The sequence below is a fragment of the Motacilla alba genome, chromosome 6, assembly GCF_015832195.1.
Source record: "Motacilla alba alba isolate MOTALB_02 chromosome 6, Motacilla_alba_V1.0_pri, whole genome shotgun sequence".
In the NCBI taxonomy this organism is placed as follows: Eukaryota; Metazoa; Chordata; class Aves; order Passeriformes; family Motacillidae; genus Motacilla; species Motacilla alba.
This window is the reverse complement of record NC_052021.1, coordinates 4597697-4619915: the sequence shown is the minus strand read 5'-3', so window position 1 is coordinate 4619915 and position 22219 is coordinate 4597697. Positions and strand designations below refer to the sequence as shown.

Genomic DNA, 22219 nt, shown 5'->3' with positions numbered 1-22219 from the left:
GATGGGCTTTAAGGCCCTTCCAAGCTTTCCAGCTGGAATTGTGACATTTAAAACATCTCACTGTGCAGGACAAGTCCCAGCTCACCTGTCCCTGAGAATTGTCCAGAGCTCTCCCCCCAGGCAGGCCTCCATCAGCATGTACAGGTACTTGCTGTCCTTGAACGTCCTGTAGAGCCTGAGGGTGGCAACCAGAAAAGTCACAAAGAAATCCATTATCTAAGCACTAAACTCGCTGCTTTGACAGAGTTTAAGAAGCTGAAATGCTCTTCCTCTTCCTCCCAGGAAGGAATGTGGAGGAAAAACTGCCTCAAGGGATGGGCCAGGCTTTGTGAACCCATCCTCGAGTTCTGAACTGTGCTCTAAAATCCATGCTCTGTGCTCAACAGGGTTTTCTAATGATATTACATTATTTGGATTTATAGATGTGTTTAATAATATTAAATAACTACGATGAAAAAAAAAACACCAGAGATTCTTTTTTTTACTTGATTTTAATGTTCAGCTGCTTTTGTACTTCCTCTTCCACAAGTGGCTTTATCCACCCAGGCTTCCGGGGGGGGTGTGGATACAGGGAAGGTTTATTTGCAGATAGTTTGGATAGCAATTTTAATTTTTGTAATTTTTTTGGTAATTAATTACTAATTTTTGAAATTAATTTGTAATTTTTGGATAATAATTTTAACAATTTCTGCAGCAGAAAGGAATGCTGAGGGCAACTCCTGGTGCAATTCCTGCATTCCTGGCAGTTTCCAAGAGTTAAAAATTCAGGAGTTAAAAATTCCAGGAGTTAAAAACTCAAGAGCTGCCACCACATGATGGAAATGAAACCAGGTGGGTTTTGCAGAGTCCAGCACTTCCCTGCTAATCCCAGTTATTATTTTGACAGAGCTGTGGGATGGATCAGCAGGAAAACACTGCAGGATTTGGTTCCTTTGGAAGACATCCATTTCTATTTATATAAAACCAATGGTCAGTTATAACTGACCATTAAATAACGCTAAAATTGATGGTTTTAAAAAAATCCCCCCACTTATTTCTTGCCACTTGGACAAAATATCATTTATCTTAATATACATTTAATTGCTATTAAAATTTAGAGGAAACTTCAAGAATCCAGAATGTAATTTCATGTTTTTAATTGCTGGGTAATTTAAATTACCAAGTACTGAAATGCTTTCCTTAATTAAGGCAGCCCTGCTGAAAATTTTATGCACATTAAATCTGGCCTAAAATGCAGATTAAAAAAAATCAAATATTATTTATCAGCTATCATGGAAGCATGAAGTTTAGACACATGAAAGGACATTATTTCCTAAGTTTAAAAGACACAATATTTGAATCACTTCTTTATTTATTTCCTTATTCCTTGAAATATTTGCACTTGTTTGGCCCCTGATCCAAGCCAGAGCATTTTGTTCTGTTTGAGTTTCAGTTTATATAAAAGTCAATTTTATTTAGTGCCACTTGGCCTCTCCTGCTCCTTTTGCCTGGTTTAATTCATTTTAATAACCAAACCCAATTATTCTTCAAAGACTTTTTAACAAACACAATGAATTAAGAAAACAACCAAGTTCTTCAGGAATTTTGTCTTTCCCATTCTAACATCCCAGAGGTTGTGTCCTTGCTCTGAGATTATTTTAAACCCACCTTTCATCTATCAGCTCCAAACTGAATTAATCTACTGAAATATTCAAATTTCTGCCCATTGCACCCCCCAAAAAATTATCCCAGCTGGCCCAAGAAATGGAATAAACAAGTTATTGAATAAGCAATAAATAAGTTGAATAATTTCAGGATAGATACCATAGGAAAACTTCAAATCCCTGTGGATGGGCAAGAGTTTGATAAATCAAATATTTTCAAGGAATAGCAAAAGGTTGGACTTTGTGATTTGGAAACCTTCCCAGAGCAGGGTTTCCATGGGATATTAAATATAATTCAGGGATGGCTGTTGCTGCAAAAGGTGGGAAACACTGCAGGGTGTGGAAGGAGAAGATGCACAGGTAAAACATCCTTGTTCTGCTTCCCTGCTGAAGGATGAAGGGTGGGAATTTCATTTATCAGCCATGAATATCACTGGCTCCATTAGGAAATGTTTGGAGGCTCAGGTTCTATTTAGGAGTGGGTATTTCTGGGAATGGTGGCTTGGCTGGCCCCGCACTTCCCCTCTCATCCCAAAACAGCTCAGCCTTCCAAAAATCCAGAGGCTGGGATGGCCCACAGGGAATATTTGGCTCCAGCCTGGGTTACAAGGAATGTTTCTGGATCCAAGAGCACATCCTGAAGGGAACAGCAGCCGGGCAGTGTCGGGCTCCAGTTGTCACCCATGAATCACAGGAGAAGCCGTGGGCTCCAGGGGAATCCCAGGGATGAGCCTGGGAAGGAAACACCCCCCCGAGTGCCCCAGCCTGGCCATGTGCTTCCCTTTGGATTCATCCCAGGGGTTTGGTTTCACCCCGGGTTTGTTTGCATCCCCTGAGCAATTTCTGGGAGCAGGGCTGTTCTCCTAAGGCAGAGAAGTTTTCCAGGTGTCTTTGAGGGTGGGATGTGGGAGCCTGGGCTTGGAGGCCCTTCAAGGTCCAGGGACCCTCAGCACCCACTGCTCCATCCTGACCTATAGCATTGAAAGAACTCTGTCCTCACAGTCCTTGAAAAGCCAGGGAATTCACAGAATTCACAGAATCTCTGGGTTGGAAGAGACCTCCAAGATCATCGAGTCCAACCCAGCCCCTACACATGAACTAAACCCTGGCACCCAGTGCCACATCCAGTCTGTTTTTAAACACATCCAGGGATGGTGACTCCACCACCTCCCCAGGCAGAACATCCCAGAACTTTATTACCCTTTCTGTAAAAAACCTTTTCCTAATATCCAACCTATATTTCCCTTGGCACAGTTTGAGACTAAATGTTGTTATTAGGGTGGAAACAACCAAAAATGGCCCTTTTATTTCCTGGAGATGTGCTTAGGTTTGGGGCAGGGAGATGGTCTTAATGTGTTTGCCCCTGAGGAGTCCAGGGATGCTGAACTCGAGTTGTGAAATATTCCCTAAAGAGAAATGCTGGACACAGCTGCTCATTGTCATGGCACTGTGTCATTTCAAAGGATCAAGCCCTGCCTTCCAGCTTCCCTTAGTGGGAAGGAAAACTCAGAAATTGGGAAGGAAAAGGAAAATTAACCTTGAGCAGGGGCAAAGCCAACTCATGATAAATACATATATGTATATGTATATGTATGTATAAATTCTTGATGGTGAGTCCAGTGCCTAAAGAGGCTCCAGGAGAGCTGGAGAGGGACTTGGGTCAGGGGACACCAGAAATGGCTTCCCACTGCCAGAGGGCAGGGCTGGATGGGATATTGGGAATTAGGAATTGTTCCCTGGCAGGGTGGGCAGGCCCTGGCAAAGGGTGCCCAGAGAAGCTGGGGCTGCTCCTGGATCCCTGGCAGTGCCCAAGGCCAGGCTGGACAGGGCTTGGAGCAGCCTGGGTCAGTGGAAGGTGTCCCTGCCATGGCAGGGGTGGCACTGGATGGGCTTTAAGGTTCCTTCCCACCCAAACCCTGGGATTCCACATGGATCATCTGGCAGCACCAGCGAGCTCTGGCCAGCACCTCCCTCCTGTCCCACAACTCCATTCCCTTGCAGGAGGGAGCTGAAGGCTTTTCCCTGCCATGGCTGATCCCAGGGGGGATCCCTGGCATGCTGAGGGCTCAGGGAGTGTGGCATTCATATTTTCTGGAAAAATCTCTTTGCCCAGGATTTTCACCTGGGAAGCTGAGAAGCCTCAGAGAAAAAGGAAAACAATAATTATCTCATTTACTTCTCCTGTGTTGTGCTCACATGTGGAATGTGTTTGGAGGTTGTTCACCCACAGGTGATTGTTTCATTGGTTTCAAGTGAATTGTTTTGACTTATTAGCCAATCAGTGCCAAGCTGTGTCAAGGCTCTGGAGAGAGTCACGAGTTTTCATTATTAGCTTTTGAGCCTTCTAAGTAAGTATTCTTTTTGTATTCTTTAGTATAGTTTAGTTTAGTATTCTTTAATATAATAGAGTATCATAAAGTAATAAATTAGCCTTCTGAGAACATGGAGTCAGAGTCATCATTCCTTCCTCATCTGGGGAAGGCCACAGATACAATGGGGGAGGTACCTGACGATGAAGTCGGAGTGGGCGCTCTGCATGATCTGCTTCTCGGAGCGGATGTGCTCCTGCTGCCGCGTGTCCACGATGTGCCGCTTCTTCAGGATCTTCATGGCGAACGTCTTGGCCTCCTCGCTCTTCAGCTGCACCTGGGCATGGCAGGACAGGCCGGGGTCACACACAGGCCACAGCCTGGCTGGAGTCCCACCTCCCTGCCAGCAATCCCACCTGCCTACCTCCCAGGAGTTCCTCCTACCTCTCCAGTCATGATCCAGGGTTCTGACTGCTTGGCCTACTGCTAAAAAAGATGTTTCTAAATGCAATGATTTTTAGGGAAAAGCTAAATGTGGGTGTTGCTCTGGGGTCTGTGGAAACCCAGAGCACTGGGAATATTTCTCTGTCTGCTCTGGGGTTCCCTGGCCCCCAGGGGAGCACTGACTCTGACCCTCATTCATGGAGAAAGTTTCCCAGACTTCAAGGTAGACAGGAACCCACAAAAGTGTGAAATGGATTATAGAGAGTAGTGCAGGTGTATCACTTGGGAAGAAATTGAGGTTTTGGGATTTTTAGTGTGTTGGGGATGGGAGCAAGATGGAGGGCACAGGGTGTCCTCCTGGGTTTCTTCTTCATGCTTCTTCTTCCTCCTTCTTCATGGGTTTGGGTGGCATTTTGTAATTGGGCAGAAAAGTCCCCATTGTGGGCTCTTTGGGATCAGTTATTGGGTTAAAAGGGGAAATAATGTAGGGGTCAGTTCTTAATTGGATAGTTTAGTCTTAAAAGACCTTGTGACAAGAGATTGTTGCCATTTTGTGCCTTCTAATGAAAAGCTGCAGAGCTCACAGCAGTGAGACTGTTTCACTGGTAAGAAATAATAAACACCTGAGTCCAAACATGAACGACTGTCTCAAGTGCCTTCAGTCCAGACCCAGAGAAACCAACCATCAGTACCCCAGCAAATGGTACTGCCACAGGGTCAGGAGGTGTTGCCAGTTAACATCTGGCTTTCCCAGCCCCCTTTCCTCCAGGTGACCCCACCTGTGCTGGCCCTGGCTGGGAATTGCAGGTCTGGGATGCCTGCAGAGGATGAGCAGACCTGGCTTCCCAGCAGCACTCCCTGCTCACGGCTTTGCTCCTCACCTTAAGCCTCTGCCCCCTATTTTTAGCCTGGTTCTCCAAGCTGAGGCTGGCAGGAGTTGTTTGCTTGCTCTCGGGGTAACCCTGGCAACTTCTGAACCCTGAGACACCCCGAGGGACAGGTCCCTATCCCAAAGCCAGCTGGAAGGCAGCCACCCTTCCCATCCTGGCCAACCCTCTCAAAGAAACCCCGCTGTTGACCTCCCAGCCCTCCAAGTCTGCTAAATTCCCCCAGCAGCTGCTCACAACAATATTCCAGTGAGGTGCTTTCCCCCTGTCGAGCACAAGGTACCATCTGGCAACTTCTGTTTGGGTGTCCTTGTAGGAATTTGGCTTCACTGATCCCCATCAGAAGCCCAGCCTGCCTTTAGGGTGGGGAGGCAACACTCACACAATCAGAATTGATTTGATGCCAGATCTGGTTTTGTATCGTTTTGCTGGCAGGAATGTGGGTGCATATGAGACATGGCACCTTTGTACAACCATGGAATGTGCTGCATTGGAAGAGCCCCTCAAGGATGATTCAATCCCACTCCTGGCCCTCAGACACCTCAATAATCCCAACATGTTCCCAGAAGTGTTATCCAAACTTCCCCCTGGGCTTTTCCCAGGCCACACACCCTGAACTTGAACAGTTTCTTATCCACCTGCTTTGTTCAGGTGTAGTTCAGGGATCAGGGGAACACCAGGAGGGGTGGGATCCCCAGGGAAACACCAGGAAGGATGGGATCCCCATATAAACACCAGGAGGGGTGGTGGAATGGGATGGGCTTTAAGGTCCCTTCCACCACTCAGGAATTCTATGGGGGAAAAAAAAAGACAGGGAAAAAGGAGAGATGCAGCCTCTCTGACTTTTCCATATTGTTTCATAGGATCACAGCTGGCTCCTTCTGTTGGAACCACTCCAAAATTATTTCTTTGCTTTATGGTTTTAAACTTCTGCTGTTCCCAGGACACACAGAGAACACCAGGCCTGATTTTTGTCTGGTTTTTAACACTTACACAGAAATAAATATGTTTTTACACCTTGGTGCTGTCTCAGGCTGGCTGGGAAAATGAGTATTGAGGAGATGAAACCCAGAGCTCAATAGAAAAGAGGAAACAAGAGTTATGTGCTTCTAGTCCTTCCTCCTTCCCTGCCTGTATTCCCTATAAATCATCCCTGTGTATGTGATATAAAGTCTGCAACTCCAGCAATTCCTGTGCTGATCCAATCCCAGCTGACCTTGGGAAAGTGGAAACTTTCATAAATATTTACCAGGATGCAGAACAAGCCCCCAGAGAAGGATTTATTTCCGTGACTGAACATTCCAGGGTATTTCCAAGGGATGGAGGGACAGGACACAGGGAATGGCTTCCCACTGCCAGAGGGCAGGGCTGGATGGGATATTGGAAAGGAATTGTTCCCTGGCAGGGTGGGCAGGCCCTGGCACAGGGTGCCCAGAGCAGCTGTGGCTGCCCCTGGATCCCTGGCAGTGCCCAAGGCCAGGCTGGATGGGGCTTGGAGCAGCCTGGGACAGTGGAAGGTGTCCTGGGGGGACTGGATGAGCTTTGAGTTCTCCACTCACCACAGTTTCCCTCTGTGTCCCTCTGAACTTCCACAACAACAAAGATTTTTTTTCCAAGGGAATTTTGCTTCCTGTGGAATTCTTCCAATAGAAATGAGCCAGAAATCCATGCTCTGCTGAAACATGGCTATTTCCCCACCACATTAAATAAGAACTGACTCAACAGCAGCACTTTAGCAGCTGCATTCCAAGTGCTCCTGCTTGCTGGCCATTCCCAAGGTCCTGCATTTTCCCTGTTTCCCAGCTTGATCTGGTAGAACCAACAAAAATAGCAGCAGCTGTTGCTGAGAGCAGCGTTTGCAAGATGAGCTTTCCTAATCCCGACAGCTGCACTGCTGCACACACAAGAGTGACTGCTCCTGTCCCAGCAAGAGGGGACAGCCTGCTTCTCCTACTAAAGGGATTCCTCTTCTCCCAGGATGGAAGAGAATTCCCCATAATCAGCCAGAGGGGTGGTCAGCGTCTGCTCCCAGGGAACAGGGACAGGACAAGGGGAAAGGGCCTGAAGCTGGGCCAGGGCAGGCTCAGCTTGGCCAGCAGCAGGAATTTCTGCATGGAAAGGGTGCTCAGGCCTTGGCAGGGGCTGCCCAGGGAGCTTTGCAGTGCCCATGCCTGGAGGTGTCCCAGGAAGGGCTGGAGGTGGCACTCAGTGCTCTGGGCTGGGGACAAGGTGGGCACTGGGCACAGCTGGGACTCCATGGGCTGCCAGGGATTTTCCAGCCCAAATGATCCATAAAGACTTTTTAGGGGCCTTTCCACATTTCCCTAAGGCCAGATTCAGCCTCTCTCCTCACCTAAGTTTAGAGAGAAATGATAATTTGCATATCCAAATTAGATTCCTACTCCCTACCTCAAGCCCAACATTACTTTCTGGTTGGCTACAGAACACGCTGTGCTGGGTTAGGCTGGAAAGTAAGTCAAGACTTAAATAAACCCCACCTAAGACATGGCTCAGGGTGGTTGTGGCTGCTGCTGGATCCCTGGCAGTGCCCAAGGCCAGGCTGGACAGGGCTTGGAGCAGCCTGGGATAGTGGAAGGTGTCTCTGCCCACGGCAGGGGTAGAATTTTGGAGCTTTAAAGACCATTCCAACCCAAACCATCCTGGGACTCTGAGATTTTAGGAGAAGATGGGAAGAAAAATCATGGAGTAAAAATGAAGTCTACAAGACACCTTGTAGGCTGAATTTTGAAGAATAAATGCTTCGAAATCAATTCCAAGTGGGCAGCAGAGCGGAAACTGTCCATGACAGTGACTTTTTTTTTTTTTTCTTTTTAAATAATCCAGATTCCAGCGGTTGGGAAAGCCCTAAATTTCCTATCCCAACTGGAGCACTATGGGACTCTATAGGAAAATAATTTGCAAAATTATACACTAAGAAGACACTCAGAAAAGCAAATTAAACAATTTTTCTTCAAATATTCAACTGTGCTAAACTCCTTTAACTCCACATCCTGATCCCTGCACTAAAAACTGATTTTTGTTGCTTGACAACAAACAGAGAGAAGTTTTTTATGAGTAAAGGGCAAATATTGGGCAAATATATTAAAATATATTAAAATTTCTGTCTCCCTATAAATCTCAGAGGTAAAATTATTTTTGCAGAAATGTCTGGAAGCAAAATGCTAAAAAGCAGTGAGGAATGTCAAGGGTTTTATGCAAAAATTCATTCCAAGGAAAAGTAACTAGAGGAAGAAGGATTCTATGGCTAAGGTATGTGGGAAATGGAAAAAGTCACTCCTGTTGGGTCTTGGAAATATCAAATGTAGCTAAACTCCAACAATCCCATACATGATCCTGCTCACTTCCCTGTCTGGATTTGTCTGAAATAAAACCCCTATTTTTATGTTTAATTCCTGCCTCCAGCTGGAGCTGAAATCTCTGGCTCAGCTCACATCGTGATCCAGCCTCTGCCCAGATTTGGTGGGCTCCCAACACATCCCATCTTTCCAAACTTTGCCAAGACCCTTTCCACGAACAGACAAGCCCAAGGATGCGTTTCCATCTACAAAGGATGGGTTTGGTTTCAACAGGAATTCAAAATCCAGGGAAATTAAAAACATGGCCCTGCAGTGGTGTGATAAAAGTAAACATCCTGCACATGCTGGAGAAGGGAATATGCTGCAAATGTTGGAAGGGGATGGAAAGAAAGGGTCAGATCATCCCCAGGATTTTGCTGAGCTCAGAAAGAGTGACATTGTCAGATGAGTTTGGGATTTCCGTGGATACCTGATCTCAAATTCCTCACAGAAATCCCCAAATCTTTCCCCCTTCATAGCAACCAAAAGATTCATTCTTTCAAAAGCTAAAAAACTCACAACCCTGGGATAACTGAGGCTGGAAAATCCCTGCCAGCCCATGGAGTCCCAGCTGTGCCCAGTGCCCACCTTGTCCCCAGCCCAGAGCACTGAGTGCCACCTCCAGCCCTTCCTGGGACACCTCCAGGCATGGGCACTGCAAAGCTCCCTGGGCAGCCCCTGCCAAGGCCTGAGCACCCTTTCCATGCAGAAATTCCTGCTGCTGGCCAAGCTGAGCCTGCCCTGGCACAGCTCGAGGCAATTCCTGATGACTAAACCTAAAAATTAGGAGATTTTCAAGAGAAAAATGATCTTTCTAATAAAAAAAAACTTCGCATTACCTAGGAAAAGCAGCTGGCTTGGGAATTGGAAATTCCCACCAATAAATATCTGGATTCTGCATCTGTCAGCCTATCAGATGACACTTACACTGGGTTTTTCCTCATTATTTAAATAATTCACTAATGGCTTTGTTTACTTCACAGGCTGGAGGCAGGAAGAGTTTTAATTGCACTTCAGAAGCTGAAGCTGGGGCCAGATTTCTCTTAAAACACAAATAAAGCTGAAAAATACCATTGTGTCCACTTTGTACAGAGCCCGTAAAACATGGCTGTGACATTTCATGTGCATGTTTTTATTTGTGTCTTTAGAAATCCCCATATTGAAAAGGAATTTTGCTTTTTGGGGCCACCACGAAGCCAGAAGGAGTGCAGAAGGCAAGGATGTGATTTTTAGTCCCCCTGTGCTCAGCCATCACCTACAGGCACTAATTCCATGGAAAAATGACTCCAATCCTGGATATTCAGCTACCTACAATATATTTATTTCAGAGCTGTCAAAAATAATCTTGATATAAACCCAGAAAAACTGACCTGGAGCAGACAGTCAGGAGCACAGGACTTGAGTGAAAAGGAAATTAAAGAACAAAGCCAAGAGCAATAAAGGTGAGCAGAGATGATTTCTGAGGGCTGGGGACACCTGCCCTCCATCCCTGTCACGTGAGGTGACATTCCCTATGCCCGTGGCACTTGAAATTCCTATTTTCCTAATGTTAATCCTGGATCCCACCTCAGAAAATTCTCAGCTGACATAAACCAGGGAGGCTGAGCTGCAAAAAGGAGTGGATGCATCCCAAAAAATCCTCCCCTCACTGCCATTTGCTGTGGTTCCTCCAACCCTGGATGATTTATCCCTCAAGAAAAACCTAGATAAAAGTTGATTGCATAGCCCAGTCTGGGATGAAAAAGGGCATCCATAAGGATGTTGGAAGAGGCATCAGGGAGCCACCAAAACACTGAGCAAAAACCATTCATTCCAAAGCTTTGGAATTTTTTTCCTGAGATACAGAAAACAAAACTGCCTGGAAAAGCAAGACAAAAATGGATTTCCATGTGTAATATCCGTGGAATTGAAAATAATTTCTATTTTGAAAATAATTTCTGTTTTAGGCTGTCTGATCTAAAACCCATATCCATGAGCGTGGATGCATGGAAAGGGCGACCCCTCCAAGACACCAGCATTCCCAGAGGTGTCTGGAAAGCCACATCCTATAGGAATGTTATTCCTTCTTGGCCAATTCCAGCCCCAGATATTCCAGCTGCCCCCCAGCCACCACCAGTCGCCCTCTCCAGTGGTGACGTTCTGAGGCTTCATGCCCAAAGTTATAAAATCCCTTTTCCTTGCCATGTCCTTCACTTTTTTGATCCATTTTACTCCTGGAAAGCACAAAAACTGTGAATGTTTTCCAGGAACATTCCTGCACTTCCACATTCAGGCAATAAAAGAGCCAATTCCTCCAATATACTTCACATTTTTAGCCTGAAGCAATAAACGATATTTTTAATGGAGGAGGTGGAAGCATGAGGCAGCAATTCCAGGCTCAGTTTTGACAAAAGGAATATCTTCTTGGCTTTGTAACAAATTTCCTTCTGTGGTAAAGAAAAAACAACAAAATCTGGTGTGTCGAGCTACACTTTTAAATAGGTTTTATCTGTGTCCAGTTCGGAGCTACAAAAAATGAGCTTATCCAGCATTTTCCTGCTCAGGAGAGAGGCACCCACCCTGGAAGAAAACCTCTGGGAATGTTTTTCCCACCTCAGGTAGCTCCAGGGCTTCTTGGAGGCTTCTGAGGTGTGAACATCCGCACAGCATGGAAAATTTCTACTTGAGCTGACACCTTGAAAGGACAGAGCACCTCCTGCTCTTCCTCTCACCTGGGCCAGGGTCACACATCACCAGGGTGGAGTTTTTGTCACCTTAAAGCCGTAACAGGCTGGCCATGTCACCTGGCCATGGCCACTGGTGAGGGTCCCACCAGAATCCCATCATGGACCTCCCCAGGAACACCTCATGGACACAAACCATGCAGCTCCCCAGGAACATCTTGAGGCTGGCAAAAGCCCTTAAAAATGAACCCAAAACCTTCACAAGGCTCAAACCAAGCCCCAGGCTGGTGGGGCCCTCACTACAGGGTGGAGAAGCCAGGTGTTAGTTTGGGGGGCAAATCCCTGGTGTCAGGAGAGGAGAGAGGGACTTCAAAAGAGAGGTTGAGCACGACCTCTGGCTCTAAACCATCCTCAGCAGGTGACTCCTTCAAAATACTCATAAATATTCATAGACAAAATAATCATACATTAAACCTCAAACCCCAGGAAGGGACCAGTGGTCCCAAAGACCTTTTTTCCTCCACAGGATTTCACATCCAGCCAGGAAAAGTCAGGAATAAACCTCAGAGAAGACCAAGCTGAGCTCTGCACACCAAACTTCCTCTCTACATCACAACTAAGCACCAAAACCACCTGGTTTTGCCCATTTTACTATTCTTCAGTTCCCACAGGGTATGGAGTGGAGGCTTCCCTGAGGTTTTGTGGTGGCAACAGTAACTCTGTTCCCCTTGTGCCCGGGCTTGCAGGAGTTCCTAACATACTGCGGGAGTGTCCGGTGTCCGGAGCTCCTCTGTGGCGTAACCCAACTCCCTCTTCCTACTCCAAGGTTTTGTGTTGCCTTGGTGTTGCAAACAGCTCGCCTCTTGCTCTGGCTCTGCTTTAAAGGAGACCATAGAGCTCCAAAGCTCCAAGCAGAGCAAAAAGCAGGCTTGGATTTTGTCCTTTCTCTACAGTTTTGCACAAAACCAGGCCCTGTCTGGGATGTGTTGTCGTGGGTCAGGTGCTGGATGTTCAGCTTTGAGGATAACCGAGTGCAACCACTCTAGACCAGAATAAAAAATGTGTAGGAGAGGCTTTCTACTGTTACTCTGAATCTGGTTAAATAAGATTTTAAGTTGCTCTTCCAATCCCAGCACTCACGCAATTCTCCAGGTTGTTTTAAAAGGCCATAAATCAATGTCATAAACCACTTAAGAGAGAGAGGAGATGTGTGCTCCTCTCTCAGCTTAGGACATAAATCCTTCTTGGCTACTGCAAAGCATTTATTGGTACATTTTTTATAAATGTCTCAGGAAATGTAAGTCAGCTTTCTTCACTAGATAATCCCAGCAGATCATTTTTCTCGGGGTTATTGGGATGTAATAACAAACAAAATTAAGCCTTTAACACAGCAGTTGTATGAGGATGTCACACAAAGAAGAAGAGGTCACCTACCAGCTCCACTCTCCCGAACCCTCCGACTCCCAGGGTGTCGATGATGTTGAAATCCGACAGTTTCAGGTTGGCAAAGAAGGCAGCTTCGGCTTCGTATCTGGAGGTTTTGAGGCGAAAAAACGGAAATTTCTTAGAGGCGCAAACCTGAGCAGCGCGCGCCGCCGGCCCCGAGCTGTGGGAGCCTGGGCCAGCCTTTACCTGCTGCACTTCCATCTCAGCTCTCAAAATTCACTTTTCTGCTGCCCTCAATCCCAGCATGGCTCCGGAGGGCACGGTTTTCCAATGGGGAATAGCAAACATCCCTAGTGAGGGTGCAAAGCCAACGCCTGGCACCGCAATCCAGCTCCCAAGGCTGGGCACTTTCTATCCATCTTCTCCTGGGTGAGGTTTGCTTGTAAATAGTTTGGTGTCTTTAAGGATTTTTGGAGTACAGGAGTCTCTCCTAGGAGTTTCTCATATCCACAGGCTGGCAGCAGTTTCTATAAATGTTTATTGGAAGTGGCAGGATCACTAAAGGTCCCTGGAGAGAAATCCCAGCCAGGTTTTATGAAATCAGATCTGATAAGCTGCAAATCCCTGAAATGAATGACTTCAGGCACAGATCAGCATTCCTATAAGGATATCTTCACTTGTTCTCCTCCTATAAACCCACTCAGAGCAGCCATCCCAAGCCAGGAGGTCCCAAAATCCTGATGCACTCTGTTTATCCCATGGCCAACTGCCCCACACCACCACGCGCCTGAGTAAGGAACACGCAACTCCAACCCGAGCAAGCCTGCCAGAAGCAGCTTCCCATGCCTATCCGTGACCATAATTCCTCCAAAATAGCTCCTTGTTAAGGTTTAGGGTATTTTTAGAAAGGCTTGGAGGGGAAATGGATGAGCAGGATCCGCCCCCTCCATAAAATGTGACATTTGCCAGCTGGAGAGTCCCTGGGCGTGTCCGACCTTTGGCTGTGGGTGACTTAATGGGAAAAGAGTTGGCTGGATTATGGAGGGAGGCCTGGAGGGTGCAGGGCTTCATTTGAGCTGGAACAGCTTGCAATTAACAGTAGGGCATAATCACTGGAGGCTTTGCTCGTGCAGGATAACAGCGGTGGGAAGATGAGCCACCATCCCACTCCCGTGGCCACCTGGCCAGCTTTGGGACGTTCCCACCCTGATTATTTAATTAACAGATTCCCTTCAAACCACCTCCAATGCTCTATTTAAAACCTCAATGCCAATGGGGGAGAGAGAGCAAAACTCCATCATTTTCCAAGTGAAAAGGGAAAACTACAAATAAGAGTCCAGCAGTGTGAAAGGTCACATCACAAAGCCCCAAATCTGAGGCAATAAAGCATAATTCTCTCCCAGGGGGTGCTGTCAACAAATGACTTCAACTCTGCTTTGTTTTTTATGCTGTCACCAGATCCTGTCGGTGACCTTGCTCCTGATGCATCTGACTTTGGAAGCCAATCAGCACGGAGCCTGCTGTGAACTTGGGATAACCTTGTGTGCCACAGCTGCTCATTGATCCCTTCGTGCTCATCACGAGGTGAACGCTGAGCTGGCACTAAAAAAGGATTTAAATGTCCCCTTTCAGAGCACAGCAGAGCCATCATTTCAGGGCTGACAGAGCAGTGAGCACCTCTCATTTCCATGATGAATGGACAGAGCAGTTGAACACCTTTAATGATTTCTAATTGCCAGGAAGATGAAATCCCAGCATGGAAAATTTCCTGCCAACACAGAGACATAAAATTTCAGGGCCAGGGCCAGGGTCACACCACGGTTTGGGTTGGAAGGGACCTTCAAGACCACCTGATTTCAACCTCCCTGCCATGGGCAGGGACACCTTCCTGGGTAAAGAAGATGAAATCTTCTGGATTTGTATTGGAACATGTCAAATTTTGCTGAGAAAAATACTTGCTGCATTCTTGGGATTGCTTTGGGAAATCCCATGGCTAATTCCCTCTGCCACACTCCTTGGATGTAATGAGAACACACAAGTGCAGCATAGCAGATGAGGCAAATTGGATGCCTTTTTTTTTTCCTAAATACAGCGCAACAAGTCTCCAAACCCCAAAAGAAATGCCAAAAATATGCAGTGAAACCAAAACACAGGTAAAATCAAGCAAACAAGCCCTTCCCATGCCCACTAACAACAGTCCCACTGGAATTCTGTTTTATTTCCAGCTACAAAAGTCCAAGTGCACTTAAACATCGAATTCCTGTAAATTAAGTCATTATGCATTCCAAACCTGCTAAGCAGGAGGATCAATCTCTTCAATAAAAAGATGAAAATACAAACATTCCCAAGCTAAATCAGAACCCAGGGGTATGATCCTCATCGTGGAGTTTACAATTCCTTCCAAATTCCTGAAGCTGAGCGTGCTGCTCCCTGAACCCAAGCTGCTGCTCCCTGCTCCCAAGGTTGTGCAGTGTGAGCTCCTCCCTCGACAGAACGATGGTAAAAAAAACATCTGTGGTGTTTGATTTTACCTCCCAAAGTCAAGAGGCCCTTTCAAGGCACTGGGAGGGCAGTGCTAAGGAATACAGAAGTTGATATAATAATGTCTTTTGGTCGGAAAATGTTGAGTTCTGGATCAGCATAAAGAATCTGCAACAGTCAGGAATGTTTGGGATGTTCACAAGGCGGCTCAGGCTAGAAGGGACCACACCTGGTGTCACCTCCCTGCTGCAGCAGGGCCATCCCAGAGCCCAGGGCACAGCATTGTGTGCCCCCAGCTCTGCCACAGCCCCAGGGAGGAGAGCCCCCAGGCTCTGTGGGCAATCTGCTCAAGGAAGCAGTTGCGTAGAACAGAGGTGGGATGAGAGCAGGGAAAGTTTGGCCCCACTTGTGTAGGATGAGGTGCGAATAACTCACCCTCCTTTGTGGGACAAATCCACCTCTGCCAGGGCAGGGTGCTTTTCTCCACCTTGGAGATGCCTCAACCTCATGCCATTCCTCTTTTATCAGAAAGGCAGTTTTATTGTAAATCCCAGCCTTATGCCAGTGCTTGGAGACTTTCCAAATAATCACACACTTTTCTGACTCTGGAAGAGTTCAAATTCCTGAGTTAATTGATGGGAGGAGTGCTGGGAAGACACCTTGGAGGCACAAGTGGCATCACAGTCACACACTGGAGCTGTGCACACGCGAGGCCTGAACTTCCTGCTCTTGGATTTCTGGGCTTGTTTGTCTCCAGTGGAATCAGCTGTAACTAAGAAAGAGCCTTTCCCTGGATATTTTGGTAATTGTGCTGCTCATCCCAGGTCAAAATGCCTGGAAAATCCTAGCCGGAAGTGCACAAAAAGAAAAGATACAAGAAGGGAATGTGTGATCCAAAAGGAATGAACAGTCTGTTCTTTTATAAAGAGCTTTTAAAATGAAGGCTGAGCTTTTCACAGGAGCTGGTGGGACACCTGGAATCAACTCCCAGTGTGCTCCTAATCGAACTTTTTGCTTATTGAAGCAGGTTTTTGTCACTTACTGACACTAGCCCACCCTTGGCAGAGCTCACAGCCCACATCCGAAGCTGACAGCAGAGTGGGACCTCAGAGAGCAGCACAGGAGATGTTCAGGTCTGAGTTAGGCAGGAGCATCCTGCAGAGCCTCCAAGCTCTTCTCCCAGATTTCCTGTGGATCTGAATGGCAGAAACCTCCTGAAAGCTCCTCTGGAAGAGCTGGGGCTTGGGAAGACCACTGCTTTCCCTGCCTCCAAATAAAATCCTTGTTCCTGAGGAGCTGCCTGGCCTCAGCCTCCTCTTGGGCAGGGACAGGCACCCCGTACAAGACACCAGGGGGCTCAGGAGGAAATTCCATCTTCCAATATCCCAATCCTTTGAAATGGCAGTGCAGGAGCCACAGCCCAAATATTTGGGCAATGCTGTGCCCAAGGGGAGAGGAAATGCTGTGGTTCCTCACACTCCTGGAGGTTTCCCAGCATTTAAATGAGCCACTGCCTCCTAGGATGGTGATTGCTCTGAGAGATACTTCAAGCTTTGCCTCCTAAAACTATGAACAACAACAAAAATAGTTAAATAATCGTGTTACCCAGGCAGCTGATAAACGAGAAAATATGAAGAGCAAAGGTTTGCAATTACCCAGCCGCTCAGCTCTGCTGAAGTAGCTCCTGATTCCCATCCTAACCGTGTTGGGAAACATCAGACATCTGTTAGCAAACTGTTATCTCCAGGGAAAACTTGGCTCCTCTCCACCTGCAGGCTGCCAGGCAGCCAGGAATTGCAACCAAATGAGAACCAACCACCCTGATCCGAGCAAATGCCACCAGTCTGGGGGGATAAACCCAGAATTTGGGAGCCTTCCCCACTGCCAGACACCAGCTTTGCTTAACAAGCAGCCTTTTATTTGGTTTTTTTGGACAGCCTGGTCACTACCTCACCCATCACTGAGGAAATGCATTCCTGAAGATGAAAATTATGGAATCTCTGCAAAAACTGGGCCAAGTGGAGCTGCAGCACCTGGATGGTGATGATTAGAGCCAGCCTGCAAGGAGACACAGGTGAAGTGAGCCTGAGATCCACAGCTGGGGTGAGGATGGAAATACATCCCAAAACTAAACCTTATTTCTGTGCCCACTAAAAGCCCTCTCCTTATGGTTTTAAGATTCAGTGAGATTCTAAAGGGGTCAGAGAATCATGGAATAATTTGGCTTGGAAAGGACCTTCATTATCATGTTCCAGCCACCTTCCACTAGACCAGGCTGCTCCCAACCCTTTCTTGAACACTTCCAAGGTGGGGCAGCCGCAATTTATTTCTTATTAAATGCTGCTTCAGCTGATGGAGCACTTAAAAAAATCTGTGTAAAAGAAAGCAAAAATTCCCCCAAATCTTCAGTTCTGTGACTATTCTTACTCTCCATCTGACTGTCCATATTTTAGCTGGGATTAAATGACCCACCTGGGTCTGGTCCATTCATTGGACCCTTCCTGCCTGGTAACCCTGAAATCAAGTAAAGCTCCCTAGGATGGATTTGTGCTGTGTCAAATCTGAGTGAAGGTGAATAATGGGAAGTGGCAGGAACATGACCACAATTCCTGTCACCAGGAGGCTTCGTCCTTGAAAGTGATGTAAGGAGGAGCTGATGCAGCAAATGGTGGCAGGGCTGCCACAGCTTCCCTTCCCTTCCCTACTGGCTCCAATGACTCTGAAAAGCTCAGGATCGTGTCTTTCCCAGGGATTTGGGACAATGGGGAATCCAGGAAGAGGTGAAAGTGAAAACAAAAGCACCTTGTGTCGTGTCCCCATGATGAGATGCTGAGCTTCAGCTGTGCTCTGTTTGAGGGGTTCAGGAAGGGGACACAAGGGAGCAGGGACAGCCACAGGGCATTGACACAACTAGCAGGATCCAGAGCCTGGGAATGCCTGGAAGCAAATTCCTGGGAGGCACTGAGAGCAAATCCCTATTTCTTTGTGGCGTGTTGCCACTCAGCCTCTCAGGTGCAAACCCTGCTTATCCAGCATTGCCTCTGGATATCAATCCATGGGGTCAGGACTTCTGGGGGAAGGTGTTCCTTGACAAACCTTTGCAGCAAGAAAAACAACCAGGGTATGAACCCAACCCTTGTCAGGAAAGGCCAAACCCAGACTTCTGCAGGATCTGAGCGCTCCCAGATCTCATGGGTTAGCTGAAAGGGGGTGTTGGCCCCAAAATGCCCCTCAGGCAGAGCAGGCAGTGAGAGCAGGGAATAACAATGTCCTGCATGTAGAGGTGATGCCTTGAGAAGGCTGCCCTAGAACAGAGGCCAGACAGAGCTAAAGAATAAAGCAGGGATTTATTAAAAGCCCTCCATGGATCCACCTTGGGCAGCACAAGAGCCCAGCCAGGGCTGCACCCAAGATGAACCAAAATGGTCACAAAATGCACACCCGGTCACGGGGTCTCTCACTTTGATAAGCTCTGCTCCATTTCCATCTTGGAGTTCATTGTCCAGTTCCAGCTCCAGCCCATGCAGTCCCATCCTGCTTGTTTTTCTCTCCTCAGTCCATGTTGTTTGTGCTCTTGGGCTGAGATTTGGATCATTTGTCCTTGGTGCCCAGCTAGAGAAGGAATTGTTTTGTCTCCCTGCTCTGTGCAGAGAGCTCACCATCCCTTAATGTGAAGCCCAGACCCACACACTAAAGCAGCACAGAATCTGAAAAATAGAAAAGCTGAAACCTGAAACATCATGGGAAAGGCCTCTGTGCTCCTTCCTCTACATACCACATGTCCGTCTCCTCATGATGCACAAATGCACCTGGGAACTTCCCAAAGCTCTTTTCAGGGAATGCTGCCATTCCAAGGAAAAGCCCAGCTATTTTCCTGTTTCCTTGTCCATCACAAACATTACAGAACAGCTGAATTCATTCCCAGCTCTGTCACGTTATTGCCATTTAAAAGCACGCTCACAAATTCAGATCCCAAAATTATTCCAGGATATCTCCATCAGTAATTCCTGCCTGGAATTAGCTACCCTATAATGCCAATCCAGTCCAGGGAGGGATGGATGCTACGGTGCCACCTACTGATCCTGGCAGCTCTGAGAGGGTTTACCTCCAGATGAGGATTTGCTGCCCTGCCCCAAGGAAGACCAAGAAGGAGAACATCAAATTCATCTTCTACTCTCAATTTTCTTTTTAATTGCAAACCACACTGAAAGAGCGGAAAGATGGATATGTGGGTGGATCCAGGGCAAACAGATGGGAATAATAACCCAGGTGTGTCCTCCTTCCAGCCCATCCTTCTGAGGTGGCTTTAACTCCTGATTTAGCTGCTCCTCTCACTGCCTTCCACATCTGACACCTTCAAAAATCCAAACCAACAGCCTTTTCCTTGAGATTTTTAAAAGCCATGTGCTGGTGGTGCCACTGGGTTTGAAGCTGCAGTTGCTGAGACCATTGCATGGAAAAGAAAGGCTGGATTTCTTTTTAAGTCCATGGTTTAAGGGCTGGGAATTTCTCTTGGATGCCCCAGCACCTGAACTCACAGCCTTTCACAGCAGGAGAAAACTGCACACCCCCTGCTTCAGATTTTCTTGCAGAAAGGGAGCTTTGAGTGGCAGCTAAACCAGACATTAAAGCCATGGCATCTCTAACTTCCCCTGGAAGGGGAAGGAGATCTGAAATTAAAAATATAGGGTTAAAAAACTCACAGGTTCACTTATCCCCTCCCCTTTTTTAAAAGCAAATCATTTTTCAGTGAGAGCTCAGCACCACAAGCATGACACTGTGATGTTGCAGCAAGGCTGAGCTCATCCCAGGTTAGTTCAGTAGTTAAACAGAGAGATTTGTTGGAATTATGGGGCTTTGAAGACTTGGATGTTGCACAGATCTCACCCAGAATTGTAACTGAACACACTGAAATGCAGCCAAAGCAGCTCAGAAAGAGCTTCTCCCCATCCAGGCTCTTTGAGAAGTCAGGATTTTCTGAAGTGAGTTTTGTTGAAGCCCTAAACGTGCCAAGAGATTGGTGATACCTCATTAAATACCTTGTGCTGTGGGTTCAGTGCCTCCCACTCCACAGTGGGACCTCATCTGAGAGAAAACCTCTTCAAATGCAAATTTCACCCTTTCCCCCCACCCCAGATATTCATTTGGGATTCTCTCCTCTTGTAACACAGAGAAGTGCATCACTCCCTTTAAAGCTCACAACAGCCCCCAGGAGTCTCAGCTCCCAAAATCCCGGCTCTCCACTTTCCAATTCCAGCATCCAAGTTGTGGAATTGTCCATTACACGTCCACAAGATGCTGATGGGGCAGAAAAAGCCACAATTTTGGTGGAAGAGCAAAAAAAAAGGGGCTAGAAAATGCCAACTGATGGGAGCTCCGTGACGATCAGAGCCCATGTCCTCTCAGGAGAGCACAAGGAGGGTTTTTAGGGAACACAATCCCTGATTTTCTCTGGAAGTCACAGGGAGATCTCCATGGAAATGTGTATTTGTTTTCCAGATCCACATGTTCGTCCTGAGCTCCTAAGGAAACAGCTCCATGCTTCCAACAGGACACTCCCCACCTCCTGCTCTGGCAAGTGCTGGATTCAGCTCTGGGTAAAACAACATTTGTACTGTTCCTCATGCCAAAATGTCCTGAAATAGTTCAAACAAGACACCCTACAGAATAGTCTGATTAAACCCCCCAGATTTTAATCCATTTTAATTAAAAGGGGCGGAGGGAGGATGTGGAGTATTCCTTCCTCTGGTGGAGTTTCCTGTTCTGTGCAGTATTAGAGGATATTGCTTAAGGATGGGGGGTGCTCCTTCTCTTTTCCCTCCCTTTTTCCTGGTCTCTTGTTTTAACTCTGGATGATTTTAGCTGGAGGCCAAAGAAATGCCTCATATCACATTCTATCCTGGCCCAGTGAACAAAATCCTAAGGAAAAGCAGAAGACCTCTCATGGCACCTCAGATGCTGGGCTTGGACTTGACAAGCTCATTTCGTTCCACCAAACAGAATATTTAGGATAAAGTGGAAGAGCAGTAAAATGTTATTTATCAACAGCCAAATAAATTCATAATCAAATCATGGATTTCTGGGGCAAATTGGGGTTTAAACCCCCAGATTGAGCAGATTCAGATTTCTGTGAGAACACCCACCCCCAGCTCCTAAAGGAATAACACAAAGGCTGCAGAAAATAAACCTCCCACAGCAATATTTAATGCCCTTTAACAATTCAAAAGGGGAAAAAAAATGAGTATTTTGGTGAGGAAGGAGACAACTCCCTGAATTCCCTCTTTTCTGCTCATTAGGTTTGCATTCAACATTTTGGATCTATAGACAATAAAATCTCTTTGGAAAAGAAGGCATCAAGAGTGTTTCCTTTCACTTTTCTGACTGAATTCAGAGGCAATACCTACAGATACCTTGGGGATTTTTTTTTTCCTTTGGAAAATACCAAAGGGAGCCAAGGCTGCTGTGGATACAGAGGAAAACAAGAATTTTGCATTAAAATTCCAAATGAACTCTGCAAGGGCAATAAATCCCAAACTGGATTCGAAGGTACCATTGAACAACACCAAAGGTATTTTAGGGAAAACTCTTGGGATTCATTGGGAAAGAGCCTCAGGTGCACCCTTGGAAAGCCTGACATGATCTCGAGGAAAGCTCAGCCTAATTACACCTTGAAAGTGCTCAAATCACAGTTACGCTGTATGAAACCTCCCCAGCTAATTGCAAAGTGCTAATTAGATCCCAAGAACCCCAAAAATGCCTCAGCTGAGCACATCAACTCCAAGGAGCCCTTTTGCCTCCAGCCTCCAGGCAGGACCTGCATGGGAAAGGTCACCATGGCAACTTGGTTGCAGCTGTCTCTTCTTAAATTTTTTAAGGAATGTGGGGAACAGATCAATAAATTGATGATGTCAGACACATTTATTTGTCCAACTTGCTGTGTTCACCACTTACTGTGCATTTGTTCAAGTCCCAGGGGTTTCAGACAGCTCTGTCAGTGTTTTGCCCTCGGTTCTTTTTTCCAACGGTCCAAATCCTCTGGGAGAAAATCCC

General features: G+C 46.7%; 1 protein-coding gene across 4 annotated transcripts in view; it reads right to left on the bottom strand.

Annotated features, from left to right (window-relative positions):
• The window catches only part of PRKG1 (protein kinase cGMP-dependent 1), a 372025-nt gene that overhangs the window by 12941 nt on the left and 336865 nt on the right, over nt 1-22219 (bottom strand). For 3 of the 4 annotated variants that reach the window (XM_038141718.1, XM_038141717.1, XM_038141719.1), the window contains 3 exons: nt 12737-12833; nt 4150-4289; nt 86-175 (listed from right to left, as the gene is read on the bottom strand). In XM_038141718.1, the coding sequence (XP_037997646.1) occupies nt 86-175; nt 4150-4289; nt 12737-12833 (327 nt within the window). Of the gene's footprint in view, nt 1-85; nt 176-4149; nt 4290-12736; nt 12834-12934; nt 14064-22219 lie in introns of those variants that run through there. The other variant, XM_038141721.1, reaches the window with a different exon arrangement.